This window comes from Bubalus kerabau, chromosome 4 (genome assembly GCF_029407905.1).
Source record: "Bubalus kerabau isolate K-KA32 ecotype Philippines breed swamp buffalo chromosome 4, PCC_UOA_SB_1v2, whole genome shotgun sequence".
NCBI lineage: Eukaryota > Metazoa > Chordata > Mammalia > Artiodactyla > Bovidae > Bubalus > Bubalus kerabau.
The window spans coordinates 26,513,872-26,532,124 of NC_073627.1; the positions used below are offsets into that span (position 1 = coordinate 26,513,872).

Here is an 18,253-nt window from a genome sequence, read left to right on the forward strand (position 1 = left end):
TTAAACAAATTTTAAATGCTTGCATTTTAAAAAATCTCTTCTTTACAAGGAAACATATAAACAAAAGATGGTGGCTAGGTGAATGGAGATGAGCGTAGGGATAAAGTGACAAGTAAATAAACAAAACAGGCAAAGGCTTTCAATGAACCAAGTATAGTACAACATCCTGAGCCAATGATTTTGCTCAAATCAACATGAAATCCAAAAAAAGAAAAAAAAATGAATTTTTGCTAGCTGCCTTACTTTGTAATTTCATGAGAGTTAAGTAGTACTGCTTTAAGTCTTAGGTTAAAGTACTGCTTTAATTCTTGGGTTTATGCAAAACACACACACACACACACACACACACGCAAGGGGGTGGGTCTTAAGAAGTAGCAGTAACATTAAAATAATAGATAATGCTTACTGACTCCTGTGTGTTGAATACCACTCGAAGCATTTTTGTGGATCCTTTCATTTAATCCTCATAGTAATCCATTGGTAGGTACTATGATGAAAATTCCATTTTTTAGGTGAGGAAACTAAGGCTTAGGGAGACTAGACTGACTAGATGGAAGTCATGTATATAATAAAATGAGACCCCAAGAACCCAAGAGAGGCAGCCAGATTCCCAAAGTATATTCCTTACTCTTTATTATTATAGTAAAAAAAAAAACCCTCATATAACATAAAATTTACCATCATAACCATTTTTAAGTGTATAGTACAGTAGTGTTAACTATATGCACATTGTTGGGCAACAGAGCTCTAGAATCTTTTTAATTTGCAAAACTGAAATTCTGTACCCATTAAACATCCCTTTTTCACCCCACCCAGCAGCCACTGGCAACCACCACTCTACTTTTTGTTTCTAAAAGTCTGACTACTCGAGATACCTCATATAGGTGGAAGCATGCAGTATTTGTTTTCTTGTTTTTGTGGCTGGCTAATTTCACTTCGGAGAAATGTCTATTTAAACCTTTCCTTCCCCACCCCACTTTTTTTCTTTCCTTTGGTTGAATCACATGGCTGGCAGGATCTTAATTCCTGACCAGGGACAGAACCTGTGCCCTCTGCAGTGAAAGCATAGAGTCCTAACCAGTGGACCACCAGGGAAGTCCCAGCCTTTGCCCATTTTTTAATCAGGTTGTTTAGTTTTGTTGTTGTTGTGTGTTGTAAGAGTTCTTTATATATTCTGGATATTAATCTCTATCAGATATATAATCTGAAAAGATTTTCTCCCATTCCACAGGTTGTCTTTTTATTTTGTTGATTATTTAAGTCTGATGTAGTCCCACTTCTCTGTGTGTGCATTTGCTGCTTGTACTTTTCATGTCATATCCAAGAAATCATTGTGAAATCCAAGGGGATAAAGCTTTGAAGCAAACTCTCTTAAAGGTGTTTATCAAACTATGGGTTGTAAGCCTACCACTAGGTCATGAAATTAATTTAGGGAGTTGTAAGTGGTATTTTTAAAAGAAAAGACTGAGTCACTCACTATATGCAGCATGGCTAAGCCCTGTTTTAAACTCTTCTCCAGTTGTAGGTATGTATATTTGATGGACTATGAAATAAAATGAATTTCTATTATGGGCTCTGGTTAGAAATTTGAAAAACACTGCACTACTCTGTACTGCACTTGGACCAAGTGAAGGCCCAACAATGCTGAAGATTTTCCAGTCGAGTCACCACATAGCTCTTGGTTGACCTAAAAGAACCTGTGTTAGGACTGTCAGTCCCACATTTATGTGGCAACTTGGTTTCTACAAAAAATAGAAAATCAACTGTCATGTGAAGTTAATATTTTGTGCCCATTTTATTGGTGCTGTTTGTTTTGCTTTTTAATTAATCAGTTTTTGGCCAGACTGGGTCTTTGGTGCTGAGCACAAGCTTTCTCTAGTTCCAGGGAATGAGTGCTTCTCTTCTTTGTGGTGTGTAGGCTTCTCTTGCTGCAAAGCATGGGTCCTAGAGTGCGTGGGCTTTGGCAGTTGCAGCTCACAGGCTCTAGAGCATGAGCTCAACAGCTGTGCTGCCTGGGCTTAGCTGCCCTGAAGCCTGTGGGATGTTCTTGGAGCAGGGATTGAACCTATGTCCCCTGCTTTGGCAGGCAGATCCTCAACCACTGGACCACCAGGAAGTGCTTTGTTTTTGTTTTGTAGCTGTGTAAGAGTTATAAGTTTCCCTGGTGGCTCAGTGGTAAAGAACCTGCCTGCCAATGCAGCAGACACAGGAGATACTGGGTCTTCCCTAGGTCAGGAAGATCCCCTGGAGGAGGAAATGGCAACCCACTCCAGTACTCTTGCCTGGGAAATCCCATGGATAGAGGAGCCTGGTGGGCTACAATCCAAGGGGTCGCAAAGATTTGGACACGACTGCAACAACTTAGCATGGAGCAAGAGCTATAGGTGGGCTTCTCTGATGGCTCAGATGATAAAGAATCCACCTGCAATTCGAGAGATGTGGGTTCGATCCCTGGGTTGGGAAGATCCCCTGAAGAAGAAAATGGCTGCCCACTCCAGTATTCTGGCCTAGAGAATTCCATGGACTGAATAGTCCATGGGGTGGCAAAGAGTAGGACATGACTGAGCAACTTTCACTTCACTTCAAGTGTTATAGGTATAAAGGCTTTATATCTGATTTTATGCTTGTATACATTAATAAAAATACTTTGCTTACAATTGGAATCTGAAAGCGGTTTCTTTCTATCAAAAGGTGTCCATACATCAATGGAGTTTGAAACTCCATTGTTTCAAATGGAAATGTTGTTGAGGTGGTATACTGGGTTCAACAGCTCCCTAAAATTTATGTATACCCACAACCTCAGAATGTGACCTTACTCGGAAATAGGATCTTTGCAGATCTCAAGTTAAAAATAAGCTCATTGTGGATAAGGGTAAGCCCTAAATCCAATGACTGGTATCCTTATACCAGTCAACACAGAGGAGAAGCACAAGGAAGAAGTCCATGTGATGACAGAGGCAGAGATTGGACAGCAACCACCAGAATCTAGCAAGAAGCAAGCAAGGATCCTCCCTAGAGAGGGGAGCATGACCCTTGTTTTCAACACCTTGTTTTCAGATCTTTAGCTTCTGTTCTGAAGAATAGATTTGTGAGAGAAGAGATTTGTGTTTCAAGCCACTAAGTTTATGGTAATTTGTTACAGCAGCCCTACAGAAACTAATACAACAGATGGTAACCTGCCCCAAAGAGGGCATGCATCCTTTCTAAAAGCCCTATACCATAGGTCTAGACTCCTAGCAGGAGTGTTGTTCCACAACTTGGACTTCACAAGTGGCAAAATTGAGGCCTGAGAAGGGAAGGCAGCTTACTCAAAGGGCCATAGTAAGTCAGGGGCAGAGAATGGACCAGAAGGCAAGACTCCTGCCACTACCCCACCCGACCCCAGCTCAGTCCTCAGGGCAGGCAGACTGCTCTACTTACCACAGTGCTGGTGATGGTGTTCACTGCAGAGGTAGACTTGGCTTCCTTCATTTTGGAGATGGGTTTACTGAGCTCTGGCCTGGAGCAGCTGAGAAGGCTTGAATTCCTCAGGTCAGGTACAGAGCTGTAAGGCCTTGAAGATGAAGGCTTACAGAGTGCTGGATCAGCCTCCTCTTTGGGGGCCTCCTGGTCAAGGCTGCTATCTGCTTCATTTTTCTCTGTGTGTCTGACACTCGAGAGCAAGTCAGGTGTACCGGACACCGATATCAATGGCTGGAGATACTGGGAAGAAGGAAACCAAACATAGAGCCCATGGGAACCGAGCTCTGTCCACTTCCAGATCATCTGCACCCAAGGGTAGGTGCAAAGGAGATCAGGAGGAGAGGAAAGCAATCTGAATCAGTCTCTCTAATCCAGCGCTCTTAACCTAGGGTTCAAGGACACCCCTAGAGGGCTCATGGATGGCTTCACGGGGCCTTTGAACCACTTAAAACTGCAGTTACTTATGGCAAGAGATTCCATAGCTTTTATCAGGTTCTCAGAGGGTCTATGACCCTAAAAAAATTATTCCAAAAAAACCCCTCTAATCCTGTCACTTCAGGTAAGTCTTTAAGAAGGAGGAGAGAGACTGAAAAGTCAACTGAATCTTTCCACTGAGCAAGAAGAGAGAGCTAGGCCAAGAAGGGGGTTCCAGAGACTGAGATCACGGGACAACTGGACAGCTGGCTCCAGCCTGGAGGCTAGTCCATACTTGGAGCAGAGAGCAGGCTGGAAGGACCAGCTGTGTTCTGCCCATCATGTAGTGTTCTGAGGCCCTGCCCCCAGAAGTTCTTCCCTGTAGCCTCCTCTCTCAGTTGTGCCCCTGGCCTGCAAGAATGTGGCATTCCAACCTAAACTGGAGTTGGGGACCATGAGTAGGGTAGTCCTAGAGCCCACTCCCACATGGGGCTGGTCCTCAGCCTCCCAGCTGCTTTTACTCCTACTGGAGGGAGAAGGACAGAACAGCGCAAGTCCTCTCTGACTGGATGGAGGGATCCTCTGAAGGCCGCGGGGCTCCTTGTGACTTCCAGGCCCCCCTCCTGGGGCCCAGCCCTCCATGCAGCCCCCATTCCTTCAGTGTTTCTGAGCTCTCAGTAGGGGTCTTCTCAGCATCACCCCCTGGAAAACTGGCCCCAGCCGGGGAAGTGTGCTGGGCATGCGCATTCCCCTCCCATCCACGTTTACTTGTTTGGAGGTCTGGCTGGTGGTAGTCTTGCATTTCTGCTGTTGTTTCTGTCGCCAGCTCTGCCAGCTCTTGCCTCTTGCCTGCTCGCCTGCCGATTCCCCCTGCATGTCTACCCTCTTCTGTTTCATTTGGAAGGATTTTTTCTCTTGTTTCAGTCTCAGCTCCTGGATCAGCTGCCTGCCCAGTGAGGAACAGTGAGTATCATGCAGGTTAGGGATGGGCTATGAATATTATGGACATACTTCTTGAGGGGCAGACAAGACTGGGCAAGGAGGGGCAGTGCTCCATCTTCCCTGCCCCAGTGTGTCCAAATGATTGAGAGTTCCAAAGCAAGAGATGGAGGAGATAGTCCTTCCTCCAACCACACCACTTTCCATCTGGGATTAGCCCAGGGAGAGATGTGGTGGAGGGCAGCACCCTACTCTACCACCCCATCTCCCTCCTCCCTTCCCAGTATGCCAGATCACACAACCGACAAGTGCTAGGGAGAGGGTCTGGGTAGGAGGATAAAATCAGGGGCTTCCACATCAAACCCCTTCATATGCTGGGCCTCTCTGGTCAATGATGTGATGGAAATAACTCAGTCACAGGACTCAGGGGACAGGGCTTCTAGAGCTTCTTCTGTCATTATTTGCTGGATGATTCTTTTTCCGCTCCATGAAATGGGTGGTGGGTGGGTAGGCATTGGACTGGATGGGATGAGTCCCTTCCAGTCCTTAGATCTGATACCTGAATGAATCTAGGAGGTAGTTCTGAGGGGTTGGGCTTTCTGGGAGTGGGGTTGCGGTGGCTGTCTTAGGGGTGAGTTTGTAGAAACAGTTTCATATCTACTTACCAACATCCCACACCAAGGAACCTTATGATTCCTGGTCCTTGTGAGACTAAAGCAACTTCATGGCTGCCCCAAGGTCACACCATAGGTCAAGCACTATCTCCTCTTCCCTCAACACCCAGCCGCCCTCACCCCAGGAGCCTTCCTACCGGGCATAGACCTCCCGAGCCCTGGAGGTAACTGTATTCTGGAAGAGGGAGTTGTTGTCCTGGAAAAACTTCTCATACTTCTCCGAATTCACACTGGGATAAATCAGGCGGAACCCTCCACAGTTTTCCTTTTCATACTTCTCAGTTTTCTCTACACGCACGGCCTGAAAGCCCTTGACTTCCTCTTTCCTGTTGGGAAGCAGAACACAGGGCTGCAGTTAGGTTTTCTTGGGACCAAGCTTGGAAAGGACATGGCCTTTCCAAGGACATGGATGTCATCTAGGGTGAGACCAAGGCTTTGCACGCAAGAGCGTTCAACCAGCGTTTCCTAAATAAATGAATACATGAACGTTTCCTGAAAGGAGATTCTAGCCCTCCTGGGACAGCCGGTGTCATAGTGCACTAACAGCTGGTTAGAACAGTCTTCCTGACAGATCACCAAATTCTCTCCCATTACAAGTAAAGCCCATTTCCCTCTTGGCTTAGCTTCTGACGGGAGGTAGACTGTCACCTTTCCAATCACAGTCCCCGCTACTCTCCTCTGGAGAACCGAGGGCTTCGTGGATAAGCCTGATGAGATTTTATGAGAGCTGATGATCTCATTCCCCCTCACAGCCCCCCAGGAGGTGGAGGTCAATAAGCCGGAGGATCAATAAGCCCTTTTAATAGTAGGGAAACCAGGAGCCCCTGAGCCATCCAGAGCCAAGTCATGATGAGGAGACTGATTCAGGGGATGCTCCTTAGATGATGCTGCCTCCTTCTCCAAGAGTTCAGTGGAAGGCATCCTGGAACGCCAAGCAGCACACACCTATCGGGCTCTGTGTCCAGACCTGACACTTGCCAGCGAGGTGACCTATACAGGCAGCTCCCCTTACAGAGTCTTGGTCTTCTTAGCTCCAAAAGCAGGACATACAATCCCCCATGCTACCACCTACCAGCCCCCTCCTTACAGGGAAGACAGTGGACATGAACGTGCTCTGAGAAACACAGTGCCATCCAAACAGAGATGGCCTGATGCCATGGCCTGGTTCCAGAAGTTCAGTTCCAAAGGATCAGGCTTGTGAGGAGGGCAGGGGCCACTGTGAGATCTGAAAAGCAGCAAAGCCAAGTCCTTGACAGGCTCTGAGACTTCCTTTTCGCTCTGCGGACGAAGGCCTCTGTTATAGAACGAAAGCAAATGCTATGCAGCAGGGATGAGGTGTTCCCCACAACTCAGTGACAAGGGGAGAACAGACGAATGTTCCTTTTTGTAACGACAGATGGTTTTACTTTTTGTATCAGTAATCCCTGGATCTCTTCATATGATATTAACAAACTATATTCATCACATGTACTTATGTCTATAAATTAATCTATTTTTAGGAACAAAGGAATAACCACAGGAAAAACTGTTTAACCTGCCACGTCCTGCAAATGGAAACTAATGTTCCAAACAGGATTATCATTTGTTAGAACTGACCCATGACTGTACCTGGTCTCCCGAGAACGACACTGCTGTAGGAGCTGCCCCCGCTGTCTCTCCTCCTCCAAGACCTTCTTTTTGTCACAGCTTCTCAGGTTGATCAGGACCAGCGTGTCATACAGCAGACTATCCTTTACCTCTTTATCCAACCAGGAGTCAGTGGAGAAGCTCGGAGAGTGGTTTACCTGTGAGGACAAGATGGCAGCTGGGGAGGCTGGGCAGCATGCAAGCAGGGGGTAAAGCCAAGTGCCCCCTCCACGGAGCCACCCAAGCCCACCTAGGGGCCCTGGCTATCACAATGAGTGGAAGAGAGGGAAAGAGGGTCTGGACTGGAGCCCCGGTGAAAAAAGGAAGGAGCAGAACCCCCTGCAGTGTAACTAGCTTTATTTCAGTCCTGAATTCCTGAGGAGCATGCCAAGGGGTGGGGGTGAGGGGACTGTCTTTGGTTTCCCCTCCATCTGGGGTGCATGTGCCCCTCCTGTGTACTGTGTACCCCAGAGAACAGCTGGAAGAGGGCAGTCCAGAGGGCCAGGCTGGGAGGTGGGGAGGGGAAGGGAGTGATGCATTCAGGATCCTAACAGGGGTTAAGGGTCAGGATGGTGAGAGGACTGAGATGACTCATTCCTGCTCACAGAAGAGTCCATATTGTTCAGAGGCACTATGTGACATTTGAAGACTTCTAGCAGTTTCTGAAGGCTTGCTCCTGGTAGCTTATGCTGCTCTTTGGTAAGAGCTCTGAACGGCCATATTCTCCTTCCCACCTGCACTTGGGAACAAGGGCTAGGAATGGAGGAAAGGCAAGACCCCAGGAATTTGATATGTAATTCTGGGTCTTCCCCTCTGAGGGCTGCCTCTGTATCCTTGGCAGCCGTCACCATCACCTCTGACTTGCACCACAACCCTGCCCTTGCCCTTGCTTCCGGTGTGTACTCTGAACGGCCACGGGAGAGGCCTGCTCGCACAGGTCCAGTCAGGAAGAGACGCAGACACCCAGCAGCTTCTCTTCCTCCTCTTCCCACCACCCCATGGGTCTGGAGGAGACAGGAAACTCACTGAGTGGCCCCCCGCCCTTTTCCGTGCCCACAGACACTAGGTCGTTCTCTACTGGTGCTTGGAACTGAATCTAGGCCCCAGATAGCCAGGCCCAGTAGCTCCATCTGATCTCAAATATCCTCCACCCAGCTTTGATGAAGATCAAAGTCTCCTTTCTGTGACGGAGACAACTCTGTTAGAAAAGGTAGAGCTGTCTTTAGAGTCACTCTGCGCCTGAGATCGGAGCTTCTAAGTCTGGGTGGACCTCAAGAAAGCACAAGGAATTCTCTAATTCCCGGCCGTCTACCTCCCTCTGGTGGCCGCTTTTCAGCAAAGAGAGACGCCCCAGGCAGCAAGCACCAGGGAGGCCGTTGCTCGGCAAGTGGATTACAACATGCTAGCTGAGCCAGGAGGGCGGAGGGATGGGACTGACCCCAGTAACAGGTGCCAGCTTCACCCCTCACCCCAACCTCCCTACCTCCAGCAGCCAGGGCTTGAGTTTGTGGTCTAACAAAATGTCAAAGCCCAGGATTTCAAAGCAGGCGCTGTTGAGTGTGTGGTGGGGAAAGCAGGTGTGGTAGTTATGCTTGATGATGGGGTAGGCCGAGATGATTGTCTTGATAATAACGTCCTCAATGTCTCTCCAGATCTGCGCCACGTTGTAGCCATGGCTCTCCATGTACATGTTGAAGGTGGAGAGCTTCCTGGAAGGGAACCATGGGCCGTGAGGCAGGGCGGCCCACCTCTGGTCATCTAAGGCCGCAGAATGCTGGAAACTAGAAACTTCTAGAGAGGATAAAGTCCCAAAGCCAGTGGGAGGGACACCCAGGAGCCAGGGTAATAGCTGTGTCAGCTCAGGAGGACCCACAGGAGAAAACATCTGTGGGCTGGGGCAGGGATTGGCTATCCCGCTTAATGGATGAATTTTAAAAATTGTAAAAACCAACACCCCACATCACAATGTTGCTTTGGTAGCAATGGTTTCTTAGCCTTTGGTGTTAATTAGAAGCACTTAAGGAGTCTTTTAAGACCACTGATATCTGGGTTCCACTTCTACTATCTGAGGGGATTCTGGGGACACTAAAGACACAGACATATTGTTAATTTTATTCAATGTTAACCCCCTAAAGGGAAGCCCAGAGGGAAAAGGCAACCCCAGGGCATTTCCACAGATAAGGTTACCCACTGTCCCAGGCAAACCAGATAGTCTTGACTTTACAGCTGAAAGTCCCACATCCCAGGAAACCCCTCAGTCACAGGCAAACCAAGATGGCTGGTCCCCCTGTCACAGATATCAGAGAATATCTACCCCTTGCAGAGAAGTTTGTGAAGAAATGCTCCAGTCAGCTCTGAGCTGGGCAGTACAGAGACAGGACAAATCTGACAGGTCCAAAAGACAATGGTGGGGACAGATACCCGCCCCCTCACATACACACACGTGTGCACAGAGAGCCGAAGTAGGAAGTGAAAACATTGGAGGAGGAAATGTGGGTGATGCAGGAGAATGAAAAGCAAAGAGAAGAATGAGAAGGCAGGAAATACAGCTCAACCAGCAGTCCATAGACCTGGACCCCAGTCAGGGAGCCAATGCACACTTACTAAGGGCCTGCAGGTGGCTCTAGTGGTAAAGAACCCACCTGCCAGTGCGGGAGACATAAGACACATGGGTTTGATCCCTGGGTCGGGAAGATTCCCTGGAGGAGGACATGGCAACCCACTCCAGTATTCTTGCCTGGAGAATCCCATGGGCAGAGGAGCCTGGCGGGCTATAGTCCGTGGGGTCACCAAGAGTTGGACACAGCTGAGCGACAAACACACTGCTGTGTGTGCAAAATTCATGCGATGAGGGGATCCTGAGAAAGCAGCACCTCTCCTGTGGGAAGCCTAAGGACCATTTGAGGAGCCAGCACACGTATGAAACAACCAAAGATGCACTTATAGGACGACAGATAAACAGAGACACTCAGTACAGAGGCACGCCTTTCTACCTGCCACTGTCCAGGATGAAGTGCTGCTCGTAAATGAATTTTCCAGATCACTTGAAGCCAATCCTCTCAAGTGCAAAACAAAAAAAAAAGTGTTTAATTTGCCTAACTGGGAAATAAATATTCCCAAAATAGATTAGACGCTCCTCTACCATCTTCTAATAGACATTATGAATCATAACATAACCTCTTCTTGGTGACTCAGGCACATCACAATGAATATACATTACTGTGTAATTTCATAACACCCAGTGGTTAGTCCATTCGATTTAACACGTCAACTATGTGCCAGGCTCCCTGAAAGATGAAGAAGGCCCGGTATCTTCCCCGGAGGCCTGCCAAGTTCCCAGTTTTTCTTCTTCACTGCTCCTACTGAGTTTGCAGACTGGTGGGGATTTGCTGCGGGTATGGCTGGTATCAAGCTAGGAAGCGGGGAGTTTAGGGCAGGTGAGGCAGTCAGTAGGAGAAGCAGATGGTTTCAAAAGGTGAGGAAGAGGAGAATGAAGAGAGGTGAAGCAAATTGGAGGGAGAGAAGGAAAACACTCTGCCCTAAAACATGGGAAACACCTAGATTCTAAAGCCAGGGCGTCATACTAACCCTCAAGGAACTTAAGTACAACTGGGGACACAGGACAAACATGTGCTCCAAGCAAAGAGTAGTTATAGGCTACAGCTGATGCTGACCAGGAGGATGGTGGGAGTCCAGAGATGGAGAGGCTTCTGGGGTGATTAGATTCAGATTCCACAGGCTTGTCCTTAGAGATGGAAGACAATTCTCCCATCTGACAAGTGAGGAAACAGAGGCCCATGGAGAAGATGGGTTTCCCCCGCACTGCAGTGGTTATGTGGCTGGACCAGCATCTAGGACCAGGTCAGAGAAGGCAACACTGAGCTTAGACAGAAGGGCCTTCAAGGATATTTCCCAATGTTTCCAGGTGGAGCTGAGCAAAGGCAGAGAAGTGGGAATGAGCAAGGCTTGTGTATCAAAAAGTGAGCAAAAGAACATCCTAGGAGAACACCACAGAGTGGATGGTGCAGGCAGTGTTACTAGTAGTTAAGGGCAAGGACCAGACTCAGGAGTTAATTCCAGCTCTGCCACTTTCTAGCTGTGTAACCTTGGCCAAGTTTCTTAACCTTATTACACCTGTTCCCTAATATGCAAACTTGGGAAATCATGCCAACTTAATAGTGTCATTGTGAGGATTAAACGTATTGAGGTGTGTAAATTTCTCAGAGCAGTGTCTGGCAGACAGCAAGTGCCCAACAAATAAAATGGTAACTATTATTGTAGTAATAATAATCGTGGGAAATGGGGTCTGGTCAAAGCATAGAGCGACTGCTGCTGCTGCTGCTAAGTCGCTTCAGTCGTGTCCGACTCTGTGCGACCCCATAGACGGCAGCCCACCAGGCTCCCCCGTCCCTGGGATTCTCCAGGCAAGAACACTGGAGTGGGTTGCCATTTCCTTCTCCAATGCGTGAAAGTGAACAGTGAAAGTGAAGTCCCTCAGTCGTGTCCGACTCCTAGTGACCCCATGGACTGCAGCCCACCAGGCTCCTCCGCCCATGGGATTTTCCAGGCAAGAGTACTGGAGTGGGTGCCACTGCCTTCTCCCATAGAGTGACTATAGAGGAGTTTGAACTGGTGCTCTAGGCACCTGGGAACCATACTGGTTACCTGAGTGCGGAAGTAATGACCATATGGAGTGTATAATAATAACAGGAGCCACCTGCATGGGGGTTATGGCTTTTGAGGCCTATTCATACACATCATCTCAATAAGTTCTTATGGTAAATCTGTTTGAGGCTGGCTGGCCAGGATTCATTTTTATTGCATCATTTTATTTATCTATTTGTATTTATTTTGTGGGCTGCACTGCACGGCTTGTGGGATCTGATCAGTGAACTGATTAGGGATCAAACCCATGTGCCCCCTGCAGTGGAAATGTGGAATCCCAATTACGGGACCACCAGGGAATTCCCTATCACGTCATTTTATTTACTTGTTTGGCTACGCCGAGCCTTTGATGCGGCATTCAGGATCTTTTAGTTGAAGCATCTAGGATCCAGTTCCCTGAACAGGGATTGAACCCAACCCCCTGCATGGGAGTGCAGAGTTTTAGACACTGGACCACCAGGGATGTCCCAATCTCGTCATTTCAGAGATGAGAAATCGGAGGTACAGAGAGGTTAAGCAGAGGTGCCTGGAGCTAAGGAGAAGAGTGATGAGGTCATGCAACAGTCAAGGAAGAGGCTGAACCAAGGTCGGGCCTGGTGGACAGGAAAGGACTGGGGGACATTTGAAGGAAGGACCTTCAGAATTCAATGATTTGCTGAAAAAGGAAGCATCTGAGATGATACCAAACTCTCCAATCCTGTGAGTCAGAAGGTAGACAGGGGGAAGCTTGGACTGCTGGGGTGGACATGAGGAGAGAGGAAGAAGACATTGGGAAATGCTGAGCAGAAAGCAACACAGACATCCAGGTGCAGCTGAGGAGAGATGGGCCTAGAGAAAGGGTGGGTGGGGGACTGCAGGGAGGGTAGGAGAGGGGGCTCCAGCAGGGAGGGGGATGGACAAGAGCAGAGCGGTGAGGCCAGGCCTGGGTGAGAGAGGCGAAGAGAAAGAAGAGGAAGGAAGGAAGGAAAATACAGGCAGCAGAACAATACTCTACACCCCCACCTTGGTCCTGGCACCACATACACCGCCCATCACAGTCTGAGGGCCCAAAGTCTATTAGTGGGGTGTTTGTTCTCATAAGAGGAGGGTGATGGTGGTCCTTTAACTACACGCCTTTAGACTAAGGAGAAATCACAGTAACTAAGAGCGCTGTCTGGGTGCTCTCACAGGTCACGTGAGGCTTGGAGTGACCCTACGAGGTGGGCAGGGCAGGGCATCTCACTGCTCTCATCCTACAGACCAAGAAACGGAGGCTCACAGAGGTGAAGGGACTTGCTCCAGACGACTCAGCCAGCAAGAGTCAGAGCAGGGACTAGAAGCTGGGCCTCACTGAGCCCCGATGTTCACCATGGAACAGTGCAGAATGCCAGTGGGTCCCCAAGGACCAGGTGGGCAAAGAGGAGGTCAGGGAGCTGTGGGCAAGATGGGTGGTTGGCACTCTCAGACAAGGGGGAGATCGCCTCCTATCCACCCAACACGTCCCCTTCCAGGAGGCTTAACCTACTGATTTTCCTTTTGCTTTGTGGAACTCTGCTACTGAGGGAGTTGTGAAATTTCCTGTGCTTCTCTGATTCTCTGAACCCAAACAGACTCTATTTATCAGTCCTTTAAGCTTGATACAAGAGAAAGATCATGCGCCTTGGAATCTAACAGACTGACATTTGTGTCCAGCTCGAGCATTTATAGCCTGTAACTTTCGGCAGCTTATTTAACCTCTCAGAGACCCAGTCTCCTCATCTATAAATGGAGGTGGTGCCTAACTCATAGCTGTCCACCTACAAAGGGGAGGTGATGGCACCTCTGCCATGGTGTTGTGAAAATTCAATGAAAAAAACATGCACACAAAGCACTAACATGGACCCTGACACACAGGCCTTCCTTGCCCTCTCCCTTTAGCCTGCTGCTGCCGCCAAGTCGCTTCAGTCGTGTCCGACTCTGTGCGACCCCATGGACTGCAGCCTACCAGGCTTCTCTGTCCATGGGATTCTCCAGGCAAGAACACTGGAGTGGGTTGCCATTTCCTTCTCCCTTTAGCCTAGTCATCTTAAAACTCAGTGAGACAGGATTAGATGATAATAGAAATGTAAAAGCCACTGGGGAAAATGTAAAAGCCACTCATGCATTCCTCCCATTTCCCCCCATTCTTCTGGGGAAACTTCTAGCCAGCTAGCCACAGGTCATGTCACACCAGGACACCATGCCACATCATTTGAGAATCTCTGTTGGAGCAACACCCCAGGGAACCCCAGGCCTGGCAGGTCCTTTTCCAGTGGCAGACCAGCAATCGATAAATAGCTGTTGGTCTGAAAATGTCAGAAGGGCCAACTGTAATATGAGTATGTTTTGGTGTGTGTGTGTATCCTGCTGGGGAAACAGTTCATGTTTATCTCTCCTCCTCCCAATCCCCTAGGGTTTATGATGTGACCTTCTTTTAATGATTAACAGCCAGAAGGCAGAGACTAAGGCATCTGTTCTGGGTTTAGAGGAATAGAAATATTTTTTGAGACCACATGATCTGAGATGGAAACACTGATGGGGACTGACGGGGTTTGAGTAGAATCACAGAGAGCCGCTCTGAGCCCAGAAAGGAAAGAAAAGAGAAGGGGAACCACTTCCTTACCTCTTGCTGCCAGAGTGAGCATCTTGAAGGAAATTGGCACTGTGCTTATTAATGGAATAATTAGTCAGGTGCATGCAGATATCATTCTAGGGAAAGAGACACAAGTCTGTGGGGTCAGAAGGAAGTGCAGCCTCCCACATCCTCAATGCACCCTCCCATGGACCCTGGGGTTTAAAGAGAAGGAAGAGGATGTCTTAGGGCTTACATATACTGGCAAAAAGGAGGAATAAAGAAGGGGTACCCTATAGCTGGAGCATAACACTCCCACTCCTCTGGAGGCTGAGTGGCACTCTGCTGAGGAAGACCTGAGGAACCTTGGGGCCACGGATGTGGGGGAAGGACTAAGGGCTTGCCCATGTCCTTTTTTTGAGCACCATGGAACTGTGGTTTTGCAGTCAGGCCACGAGTCCCATCCTCGCCTCTTCCTAGTTCTGTGCACTTGGGCCTTGGCCCAAGGTCCTGGACTTTCCTAGTTCTGCTGTCCTTATAACTGGATTTTAGTTTCCTCATCTGTAAATTGGAGATGATAATCCCTATTCTGAGGGCTCTTGGGAAGGCTAAATCCAAGAACAGATACACCCTGTTACACACTAAATGAGAGTCCAGCAAGTGACAGCCACATTCACCCCGCCTTGAGAATGCAGATGTAACTAGGGGTTTTTTACCAGCTTAAAGAGGAAGTGGAGGCAGCATGTTCCCAAGCTCACCAGGTTGTCTGTGCAGGGATGGGAGTAAGAGGTGGTGGCGAAGCGTGCCAGTCCTTCATTGTACACAAAAATCCTGAGGGGGTCACAGGATGTCATGAGCACATAAATCCGTAAGTCGAACTTGAACCCATCAATGATAAAGGGCTGGGAGGAGAGAACAGAAGCCACACAGCATCAGAGGAGAAACCCAGACATGAAGCTCATTAGGGCCCTGTCTTGTGTTTGGCGTCAGCTCCAATGTTGTCTGTGTTTAAAAAAGGGTGGCCTGGGCCGGGACTGGAGAGGGAGATGTGGGGCCTGGGCCCTGTGACCCATCACGTGACCCTGTGGAAGTCACTAAACCACACCTGGCCTTTGTTTCCTGATCTGTCGAATGGCACAAGTAACTAACTACCTTGAAGAGCTCTCCTGGCAATGAAACAAAATAACACGAAGAAGTCCTGTGATGAAGGACATGTTGTCACCCTCCAGGACTGCATATACTACTGTTGCCCTTCTGCCAGAATTCTCGTGCAGTTGCAATGCTGATGGCAATGCCAGCCAGGTTTCCCTTCCATGTACCTTCTAGAAGGCTCCCTCTCTGTACTGGGCTTTATCTCCAGCCATGGAGTAAAGCTGGTTGCCCTGATCTCTCCAGAGCTACTTCTCTCTCCCAGAGGAGGTGGGATCTCCAGAGATCAGTGGCTGTCTGTTAGAGGCAAGGGGCCAGCCTGGCAGGGCCAGACCAACCTCCAAGGGCGCAAGGGCACTCTGGCCTAGGCACATGTCATCTCTCCAGTCAGAAGGCTTGGTCTGACCAAGTACAAGGCAGAAGACGGGATTTGGCATCACTCCCTCCCCGCCCTCCCTTCCCTAGTTTCACAGTGAAGCTACAGCCTGAGGGTACATGGATGATAAATAAATAGTTATGATGAAGAGGTACCTTTGAGATATAGAGCTGACAGATCATATCCTCCCCTGGTTTGATTTCTTTCACTGTTCGGGTGATGAATATACCTTTCCCTTGGCAGCCCGAATCCGGCTTACAGATGTAAGTCTTATTTTTTCTTGACCTGCTGTAGTTCTGCAAATCTCCCCAGCTACCAGAGCAGGGAGGGAATAAGACACCTTTAGCTGCGGATCAGCGAAAATGAAAGCTAGCTCTTTATTTTTTTTAAAAAAGTGACAAAAACCCTGGAATTGACAGACAGATGCCCAGAGATCTGGAGAGACAGTGGAGCACACACAGTGGACAGTGGATGGGCTCTGGAGGGAGATCAGAGCTGGATTTAAACCCAGGCAACATCACTCACCAGCAGTGTGGCCCTTTGTAAGGACTTGACCTCACTAAACCTCAGTTCCCTCATCTACACAATGCAGACAATGGCAATTATCTCATACATGACACAGTGCAGGCAAGGTGTTGGTACATGCCTCACTTCCCATAAAAGTAACTGTGATCCATGCAGTTTGGCTTTGAGTTTACAGATAAGAGATGTGGAGTTCTGAATCTGACTCAAGCCCCGACAAATTATGTGACTTTGGATCTCCTTCCTTGCTCTGGACTTCAGCTTTTCCTCTGTAACACCTCCACTCTAGATAGAGTGACAGGGAAAGTGCTATCTTTTTATTTTAATTTTTGGCCTCACCCCATGGCATTTGGGATTTTAGTTCCCCAACCAGGATTGAACCTGCACCCCCTGCATTGGAAGGCGGAGTCTTAATCATTGGACCACTGGGGTAGTCCGGCAAATGCTATCTTTGAATGTACTTGAAGAAAGTATACTCAGAAGCAAGCAACCAACTTAAAGGATTCTAAATCTCAGCCTTGCAATACTTCTTGTTTTCCATTTAACTCAAAGGAGCTTTGTGGCCACTGGAAAAGTCATGTAACTACAGTGTCTCTCAGTGGCCATGAAATCTGGAGGAGCCTGCTGACCTGATGACAAACACATTTCCTTCTAAGTTGCAACTAAGCTCTGCCAATTGTTCTAGACAAGTCTGAAAAAGCTGGGCACCCTGGTGCTCTTGGTTTGGGAAAGTACTCAGTGGAGCGGGGACAGTGGGACTCCTGTGGGCCCCTGCCTTGTGAACATCATTCTGATGGCAATGCTTCTGTACCCCCACCTCCCCCCTCATCCAGACACCGGACTGTACCCACGTCATGCTCATGTCACCTTACATTTCTCCTGCTTCTCAGCGGTGTGGTCCAGAGTACTTTATGTACCAGGAATGGATATCCAGATGGATATAGTGAGACAGAGATGGGAAAAGGCTGACTGCCATGTCCTGCCATGGGTCAGAGGTCAGGCATCCCTCCCTGCTCCTAATGGTTAGAGGGCTCTAACCATTACCTCACTCCCTCCAGAAGTGCTTGAAGGCCTCAAAAATTCAGAAACTGCACAGTGAAAGGACTGGAACAAGTTCAAAATCAACAGCTTTCAAGGTGAGAACAAACTCTCATCCCAACTGCGGGCACAGGCTCCAAGGCACCCAGCCCCTAAATGTCATCTAATTTTACAGGCAGAGCCCTGTGTTTTCTCAACCTTGGACACACCCTTTATCCCTTCTCTTCCTGAAGTGAGAGAAATTGAAGATCCTATGGGAAGGGAAAGTAGTAACCAGGGTTAGGGGCAAAAGGAAAATGTAAACTGGGGGTGGGGAGTGGAGAAAGCGGCACTCACTCAGCAGGAAGACACCAGGTCCTCGGGAAAAAGTGGAAATCTTTCGGGAACATCTTCAACATGCGGCTCATATTCCTGGCCAGCAAGTCCTTGCGGCAGATTTCACTCATCCCTGGGAAGTGATTGATTTTCTGCAAAGGAAGCCGAAAGTGGTGAACAATGGGGCCCAGAGGAGCACCCACAAGCTCCCCTTTGGGGTCAGTCATAAGAGTGGGGCCCCACAGGGTCGATGCCACGCTTACACCGAGGACCAGCTCTGACCCAGATACCTGGTAACTTTTCATTTCCATCACCCGTTCCAGAGACACTGAGAAGTCAGTCCAGTAGAGAGTCCAGTCGTCATTTTCTCCTGCCTCTTGAAGGCCATACCGTTGGGCGGTCCTACGCACTGCCAGGAGGGAGAGGAAGAAAGACCCAAGGGGGGAAGTGGGGAAGGAGCATGAGAGGGGGAGGTTACGTTCCTAGGTGCTCCCAGACTGTACA

General features: G+C 48.6%; 1 protein-coding gene across 8 annotated transcripts in view; it reads right to left on the reverse strand.

Annotated features, from left to right (window-relative positions):
- TTLL6 (tubulin tyrosine ligase like 6) overlaps window positions 1-18,253 on the reverse strand; it is a 49,387-nt gene that overhangs the window by 17,896 nt on the left and 13,238 nt on the right. For all 8 annotated transcript variants that reach the window (XM_055576112.1, XM_055576105.1, XM_055576107.1 and 5 more), the window contains 10 exons: window positions 18,040-18,158; window positions 17,771-17,901; window positions 16,030-16,186; window positions 15,108-15,251; window positions 14,401-14,486; window positions 8,599-8,824; window positions 7,098-7,273; window positions 5,627-5,815; window positions 4,645-4,822; window positions 3,421-3,702 (listed from right to left, as the gene is read on the reverse strand). In XM_055576112.1, coding sequence (XP_055432087.1) covers window positions 3,421-3,702; window positions 4,645-4,822; window positions 5,627-5,815; window positions 7,098-7,273; window positions 8,599-8,824; window positions 14,401-14,486; window positions 15,108-15,251; window positions 16,030-16,186; window positions 17,771-17,901; window positions 18,040-18,158 — 1,688 coding nt within the window. The remainder of the gene's footprint in view (window positions 1-3,420; window positions 3,703-4,644; window positions 4,823-5,626; window positions 5,816-7,097; window positions 7,274-8,598; window positions 8,825-14,400; window positions 14,487-15,107; window positions 15,252-16,029; window positions 16,187-17,770; window positions 17,902-18,039; window positions 18,159-18,253) is intronic.